The following is an 8,391-nucleotide window of genomic DNA, read 5'->3' on the forward strand; positions in this document are numbered from 1 at the left end:
GACAGGGCTTCTCATTGAACCTGGCGTTTACCTATCTGCTAGACTAGCTGCCCAGCTAACCTTGTCTCTGCCTCCTGGTGTTGGGATTGCAGGTACTGACACAGTTAGCTTTTCACATGGCTGCTGGGGATTTGAACTCAGGTCTTGTGCTTGTCCAGCAAACACTTTATCCACTGAGCCATCTCCCCAGCCCCCAAATCTTTTGATTTTTAATGATTAGAAATCTATTTCCTCTATTTTTTCTTTTCTTTCTTCTTTCTCTCTCCTCTTCCTTTTTGTATTAGAAATCAAAATCAGGTCCAAAAATCCTTCCTTAAAAAAACAAAAACAAACAAACAAACAAACAAAACTAGCTATTTATGTGTGTTTGTGTGAATTTATGTGTAGCGCTTGTGTACAGGACCCCATGGAGGCCAGAAGAGAGGTTAGATCCCCTAGAATTGGAGTTACAGGTAGTTGTGAGCCTCCATGTAGGTTCTAGGAACCAAGCCTGGGTCTTATGCAAGAGCAGTAAATGTTCCTAACTGCTGAGCCGTCTCTCCAGCATTCCTCTGCCACTCTCAAAACAAAACAAAAAAAGCCCACTTCTCTTACACAGCCGTGGCTTACCAAGCCAAGGGCCCCTGTTCTGTGGGCTTGAGACTGGTATTCTCCAGGGTGCTATAATTATAAAACAACAAAACAAAATAAACCCTGCCAGTGCAGCTCAGCTTTCAGTGCTCAGTGACAGGAACGGCCAGATCCATGACCGAAGAGAGTTCAGTGTGGTTGAAGAACACTTCTGAAGCTGAGTCTTCTCCTGGGGACCCAGGAGACCCTCCTAGGGAACCCAGGCCTGCAACCTGCTCAGAAGTGACCCCTGGCTGCGGTTGCCTGTCTGTATGTGCAGCTATCTGTGCCGGCCCAGCCCTGGTACCAGGGCCCCTTCAGTGAGCTCTGCCGCTTCCACTGTCTATATCTGCTCTGCTGCACTATCAGCACCCAGGACTCCCTAGGGAGAGGCCTGAAGCTGAGCTGGCACATCACTGACCCATGTGCCAAGTGGAGTTGCTAAGCTCTGACAATAATCCCTTTCCCTGCTGTTTGGAGCTACATGCCCAGTGACTTGGCCATTCCCTGCCTGGGAGTTTCCTGCCCTGGGCTCCTGGGTAACCCAGCCTGGATAAAACCACCTGCTCTGAGTGGGTCAGACCTGTGCTGAGGACAGAGTCTGCCTTTCTTGAGTTCTGAGACCTGGGAGGAGCAGAGCATACTTAAGCTTTTGTCACCCTCCCCTGGGAAAAAGGGAAAAGTGTCACCCCACTGCCTTGCTGTGAAGTAACTTGAGCTGAAGCCAAGTGCCTGTTGGCATAAGGCTTTAACAACAGTGCTTCCTAAAGTCTGACTCCTTCCTGCTGGACTAGACCGCAATAACTATCTGCCCCTCTAGCTGGCCTGGTCTGAGAACCTCAGTGCTGCTGTAGACTGGGAAGCCAGACTGAACCTCTAACTAGGCCTCAGGTTGCTGACTTTTAATCTCTCCTTTCTCCATGCCAAATGTGATGGGTTAACTAAGACTGGATGATGGTATCTTCTGCAGCCCTGTCTCTGGGGACACCCAGCTACCCAACAGTGTAATGCCATCCAGCAGACCGGTGCAGGATGTACCCGGAACTCTAGCCCCACCACCTACCGGAGAAGTTCCTGGTGGCCAGCATAGTGGTGAGGATGGCTCCCTGCAACAGACAAGATGGGCCCAAGAAGAGGCACAGGTGAGGAGAGGAGCATAGACAGGAGCAGAAGGGCAGGGGGAAGAGCAGGCAGTGTACCCTTCAGAGACAAGCCAAAGCCTCACCCCTTCCCCTCCATTGACCACACCCCACCCTCTAGCCCAGAGCCCGTCCACTTTCCCTGGAGGAGTAGCTTTGGCAGACACAGATTTTGAGACAGCAGCAGACATGAAAAGGTCCCATGGTCTGGCCAAAGCTAGTGGACTCTAAAACACTCTAGCAGGGGCTCCCAAAGGCTGCAGAAGTTCCCTGCCTGGGAAGGAAGATGATGCTTGTGCTGTGAGACTTGGAGGACCTGGTTCCAGAATGAGTTCTTCCCTTCGTGGTCCCTGGACCATACCCAGGAGGATATCAACTCAGAGAAGCCCTTTCTAAGTTGGTGAGGGGCTAGAAACCAGGGCCCGAAACGGTCTTCGTATTGTCTCATTATAACCTGACTTGTACCATCTCAAATCCAATAGCCCCTTGAGTTAAGAATCCCTGATCCCCACACTGGGAAACTTCCTTCTTCTGAGACACTTCCTCCTGGGGTGGGAGTGAGACTCAGTTTCTCTGACCATCATGCCAGTCATCACCCCTTTGGCCCAAGTCCCCATCCTGAGCTTCCATTCCAGTTCTGGGAGTAGTAAGTGAGTCAAGGCCTCCACATCCACCCTCTCTGTCCCCATCAGGCACACTGGCAGCTAGCAATCATGGCAAAGCCTCAGCCTGCTAGGTTCAGGGCCTGTTGAGAATGCTCAGTTCAGGGCCCACCGTGATTCTATAGCGGCTTTTTCAGGCCCCCTAACCTATCTCTGATGGACTCATCCATTCTTCCTCTATGCTCGGCAACTGGAGTTCTCTCTCACTCAACTGTGGTTTCATGCCTATCACATGTTGCCTCCCGCCCAATAAACCTCTCTTAAACCATCCGTGTCCCCCTAGAGAGCAGTGTTCACACTTGCAGACATCTGTACAGGCAATCTCTCTGTCTGGAACATCTCTGGCCCCCTTGTCACTCTACACCTATTTGTCCCAAAGAATCAACTGAAATGTCACTTCCTCCAGGAAGGCCCCTTAAAATCCTTCCCAGAATCCTCCAGACTAAGGAATGCCATCGCCCCGCTGTGTTACCCACCATCAGGCACAGTAGTCACCATGCCCCAGCAGAGTCCTGCTCGTCTGTCCTCTCAACCAGAGTGCAGACAGGGTGGGATGGGGTCAGATTTGCTGCTCACTCCCCCAAACCCTTGGTGGCCAGTGTGCAAGAATGTACAGTAAACACACATGAAAACTGAGGCAGGAAATAAGTAGTGAGTCCAGGGATGCCAAGGACAAGGACCGACCGGTTACCTTCAGTTTCCTCCTGGCATTGAACTTCTTCAGGCAGTCCACGGTCTCCTGTCTGTGCATGCAGGAGGCCACAGTGGAGCGGTGCTGGAGAGAGGGTAAGAACTGTGTGAGGGCAGACCGACCCAACGGCATTTGAGAAGAAATGACAAAATCTTAAGGAGGATAATCCCTCATCCTGCCACATGGTGTGTGACGGTTAGGATCCTGGCACCAGTCAGCCAATGCCAGTGAGACCCCCAACATGATGTCAACCCAGAACATCCTCATTGCTATATTGTCCCTGAGACCCACAGAGAGCCAGAGAGTCTTGGTTAAGGCCCCCCTCAACCCCACATTGGGGCTGTGAGGTGAAGGGTTAGTGTTAGGGTTAGGCCTCCTGCGTGGGCAGGGCTGAAGATCCAGGCTCACCGAGATCCAGGGGTGCTTGAGGGCCTCAGCGGCCGTGATGCGTTTGGATGGGTTGATGGTCAGCATCTTATTGATGAGATCCTTGGCTTCGGGGGTGACAGTGTCCCATTCTGGCGATGGGAACTGGAAGGGACAGAGGGGCCAGGTTTGCCTAGCCTGCCCCAGGCCACCCCTGCGATCCTCCAGCCCCTGACTGGCAGGGGAGCAGGCAGGGGTTCTCATGCCCAACCACTCAGGCATCCACAAGGTACTTAGAAGCATGGCACCGGACCCAGACTGCCACACTCTAGTCCCAGTCACTAAGCCTCTTTGTCCTCAACCTCTCTACATGTATAATGAAGAGTAATAGACCATGACTGTGTCATAGATTGGGGTGATGGTTACATGTGATAATACATGTAAAATATTCAGAAGAATGAGACAGAAGTGCTCAGTTATTTTAATATATGGAAGGGGGAAAATGCAGGTCTCAGAGTCAGGTATGGTGGGAGACAACGACCATCTCAGCACTTGGGAGGTGGGGGCAGGAGAATCGGGAGGCCTTGGCTACATAGTGACTCTCAGACCAGCCTGGTCTTATGAGACATTATCTTTTTAATTAATCATTATAAATAAATAAAATGCTTGGTGCCTGTCCCTTGCCTCTACCTTCTAGTGTTCCATGGAATAAATTCCATCACTTTTAGACCCTAATCATCAGGCACCACTTGGTCACAGCCTGGTTCTGCTGATCTGTCTTGGAGCAACCCTGCAGTGGTAGAGAATAGTGTGACCCTAGATCTCCGGTCTCCTAGGACACAGGCTCTCACCAGAAGAGGAGCATCGGCTGGAGAAGGGAGCAACACTCACATCATAGGCACCAGCTTTGATCTGCTGGTACAGGCGGTGCTGGTCCTCATCCCAGAAAGGGGGATACCCAACCAGCAAGATGTACAGGATGACCCCTGAGGAGAGGAGCAGGAGAGGAGAGATGAAGCAGGAGAGTGATGGAAAGAAGAGAGGGACCTGTAGTCCCAGGTGACAATCAGGCCTTCGGATGGACTTACCACAGGCCCACAGGTCCACAGGCTTCCCGTATGGGTCCTTCCGCAGCACTTCTGGGGAGAGGTATCCAGGTGTCCCTGCGAACCCTGCTCCCCAGACACACAGACAGGCAGACACACACACAGAGGTTGGCACGTGAGTAGCCTGGAGCAAGACCCTGCAGGAGAGGGGACGAGGATAGCCCTGGAGCTGGAGAACACAGCCCTGCCCCAAAGCTGGGGGGTGTACTGTGCAAACCCAGGGGTCTTGGTAAGCTGATAAGGCCTATATGCCTGACTAGACCAGACAGGACTATACCACACTAGCCTTCTACTCTCCATCCAGAGCCTCAGGCAGACAAGAGTAATCTATCACAGAGCTCCTTTCTCTCTGGGTCCCAACCTTCCCTGCCACTTGCTGGTGGCCTTTAAGAGCTGATCCATTGTCCATACCCTACACCCTGCTCAAGGGATGCTTATGAGATGACAGAGACTTGGTCCCAACTCTGGCTAAGTTTTGTGTGTGTGTGTGTAGGGGGGGTACATGCGTGCTTTACTTTCTAGGCCTTAGTTTCCTAATCTGTCAAATAAAAGATTAGCTGGTCTAACCTTTAATACCTCTCAATACTGAGAAGATTGTTGGAATAATGAACAGCAAGATATCTTAACTAGATAGCTTTAACTAGTCATCTCAGGAGTAGGTACTAATTGCTGCAGAGGTGTGCTAAGCATTGGCCTGGTCACTTCACATGCCTGCTATTAGTTACCATCTTGGATTTCCTGAGGGAAATGCTACTATTCTAAGAGATGAAGAAAACAAGACTGGATTAAAACCACACACCGTGTAAGTAGCAGAGCCAGGATTTGAACCCAGAACTCTGGTTCTTACTTGGTTTGGTTTTGTTTTGTTTTAAGGCAGGGTCTCATATATGTAGACCAGGCTAGCCCTGGACTCCTGTTGTTCTGTTTCTGCCTTCCAGGTACGGGGATTAGAGGCAGGTGCCACCACAACTAGCCTAAGTGTTCTGTGTCTTAACCACTGGTCAATATTGCTCATTAAGAAGTGCCCAGAGGGAGGAAACATGCCCCATTATTTCTAAGCCTGAGGCATGCTAGGTTGTCAGTCTCAAGTACCAGGAGTCTGTACCTGTCAAGTTCTCCTGACCTTTCCCAAGCTGCTTAGCCATCCATTCTCTGTAACACCTAGCATCCAGGGGCCAGGGAAACCCTACCGAGTTCCTGCCAGCCTAGAAGTACATGCTCTCACAAACAAGACATACCACCTGGTTAGCGATGGCCTGTGCCCATACCTACTCCTAGGGTAAAGAGGTAGACACTTCCCACTGGCCCAGAGGCTAGCTGGGTGCAACCCTAGATGGCCAAACAGCCATCTCATCTCATCTTGAGCAGAGGGTTCCCAGGGGCACACATGTTACCCAAAGTATGCCCCTCCCCTCCCTGCCCCTCCACACCCCACTCACCAAACCATGCCTGCTGCTCTCCCTCAACTTCTATGGCCAGGCCGAAGTCTGCCAGTTTCACAGCCGCACCCTTGAGCTTCGAGGCCAGCAACAGATTCTCAGGCTTCCCAGGACCAGGAAGGCAGAGAGGGAAGAGGAAACAAGAGATAGTCAGTAGGTTCAGAACCTCGCCTGCAGCCTGTGTACACAGGAAGAATGGCTGAATGGTCAGGGTCTTATCCCCTCCTACGCTTCCAAATCTAGGATCCTGAGTTCCTGTTCCCAAGAGGGGGACTACGGCAAAGCAAGACCCTCAGCTTTTGCAACAGAAAAAATTCTTTCTCCGACAGCCTCCCTAGGATTGAGAGCTGGGCCTGAGGAGAGCTGAGATGGACGAGGGTGGCACAGGCTAGCCTCATTAAGAAACCAGCAGCATCTTTTAATACCAGTACAATGCTGTGGTCCACCATCAACCTCCAACCCTAGGGACCTCAGGACATGTATTAGTCCTTGCTTCCCACAATGACCGCTTTCATTCCTCAAAACAGTCCTCTAGTCCCCAGTTTGGGGGTCTGTGTTCCCTACATGGCTTGCTCTCCTCCCAGATATCTCTGTCCTGGTCTCGGACTCATGTCTGCCCTCCAAAGAGCTCTTTCTCACCAGTCCACCCTAGCTCCTTTTGCTAACGATGTGTTATCGTGTACATAAGATGGGGAAAGTGGGGCTCTGGGGGGACTATGTGACTTTGTCACAGCTGTTAAATGATGGGTGTCAAAGCAAAGGCTGACTCCATCTTAAAGACAACAGGGCTTACACGCAGGACCACAATTGACATGGGGCATGCCACCAGCTGACCTCTGGGGCATCAAGGCTGCTGCCTCTGGCTTAGGTGCCCAAATTCTTCCACTTCTTGCGTCTTCCTACCCCCTTGAGGCTCTGGATAAAGGGAAGCTAAGAGTATGGATTCCACTCTTTGTCTTGGCTTCTAATTCTAGTGCTGCCACTGCTGTGATGGAACCTGGCCAAATGATTTCCCTTCTCTGACGGTTGGCTTCATTTCAAAGAAAAGGGACAGATGCCTGCCTTGTAGCTCAGTATCTAGGTGTGTAAACAGCAGTACTTTGGGGTCTGCTTTATGAGCACCAGGCCCCAGTGCTCAAACTTCCTGCTGGGGGCAGGGCTGAAGCACTATAGAGACAGCTGGTGCCTGCTGTGGCTCTCACCCTTTCCTCAGCAGGACTTCCAGGGGCCACACCTGACTTTTCACAGCCCAAGGCTAGCATGGTGCAAAGAAATAAGGCCCTTCACCTGGCTTGGTGAGGCCTCCTTTGTCCTCAGGGGCTGTGTTCCCAACATGTCCTGTCTCAGTAGTGTCCTGCCCTGATTTGATGAATGTACCACTAATTAGTGATTCCAGAGTGGCCTAAATCTGGGCCGCTTCTCAGCTCTCCTGCTTCCTCTTCCCAAGCATGGTCTGTTACCATAACGAGAACAGACCCTAGGGGAAAGCCACCCTCTCTCGGACTGAGACCTTGTTCCTGGGCCCACCTTTCTGTCACCAAGGTAGAAGGAACTCACCTGGGGCATAGGTGAGACCTCAAGAAGGGCCTAAGGCAGTAAGAAAGAGATACAGGACCTCTTCAGAGCACTGTGCCCTGAAGAAGGATGGGGACTGGCTGGTTGCTGACCAGGGAGGCTATCTAAGCTCAGAAGGGCCTGGAGTCAATCCTGGTGGGAATGGGGCCTGCAGCCCTGGGAAGACTGAGGAGGATTCCTCAATGACCCTGGGGCTCACAAGTCCTTTCCAAACTGGGGCTGCAGGTGGTGTCCACAGTGAGTACAAGCAATCGTGTTCTCGCTAGGACTACCCCATAGGATGTGTGCAGTCACTGATGACCAAGGTTCCTGGACACCTGGCATGCTTGCCCCTGAGCTGCTGCTGCAGAAGCTGAACTGGATTAAGTAGTTTTCTGGACCTACACTGTGGAGGAGGGGGTCACAGGCTCTGGGCTGAAAGCAAGCCAGGGAACCTTGTCCTTGCTCAGACACCACCAAAGTACATATCCTTAACAAACCCCTTGGAGTCTCTGTTTCCTGTTTTGTAAAATGAGGGTTCTGAGAATTACTGATTGCTGATGCCATAAGGTTAACAGAGGATATCCATAAGGTCCATACTTACTGGGCAAGGCCATGCAGCCCATGACAGTGCTAGACATGACAATGCTGGACTTCTTAGTGCTATCTCTTTCCTTCAAGTGGGCGAAAGGGGGCACAGAGAGTCCCCAAGCCCTGTTTTCTTCTCTTCTGCCTGACAGAGACCCAGGAGCAAGAGTAACAGGGTGCCTTATCCCAAGGATTTTATGCTTTCATTTGACAGCCTCATCAATGGGGCAGAAGAAG

The 8,391-nt window shown here is 51.5% G+C and overlaps 1 protein-coding gene across 2 annotated transcripts in view; it reads right to left on the bottom strand.

The window, feature by feature from the left end:
- Camk2a (calcium/calmodulin dependent protein kinase II alpha) overlaps positions 1 to 8,391 on the bottom strand; it is a 59,240-nt gene that overhangs the window by 21,613 nt on the left and 29,236 nt on the right. For both annotated transcript variants that reach the window (XM_027402810.2, XM_035439032.1), the window contains exons 7-12: positions 6,013 to 6,115; positions 4,556 to 4,639; positions 4,359 to 4,453; positions 3,510 to 3,632; positions 3,102 to 3,185; positions 1,673 to 1,715 (exon numbers count right to left, since the gene is read on the bottom strand). In XM_027402810.2, coding sequence (XP_027258611.1) covers positions 1,673 to 1,715; positions 3,102 to 3,185; positions 3,510 to 3,632; positions 4,359 to 4,453; positions 4,556 to 4,639; positions 6,013 to 6,115 — 532 coding nt within the window. The remainder of the gene's footprint in view (positions 1 to 1,672; positions 1,716 to 3,101; positions 3,186 to 3,509; positions 3,633 to 4,358; positions 4,454 to 4,555; positions 4,640 to 6,012; positions 6,116 to 8,391) is intronic.

This window comes from Cricetulus griseus, chromosome 2 (assembly GCF_003668045.3).
Source record: "Cricetulus griseus strain 17A/GY chromosome 2, alternate assembly CriGri-PICRH-1.0, whole genome shotgun sequence".
NCBI lineage: Eukaryota > Metazoa > Chordata > Mammalia > Rodentia > Cricetidae > Cricetulus > Cricetulus griseus.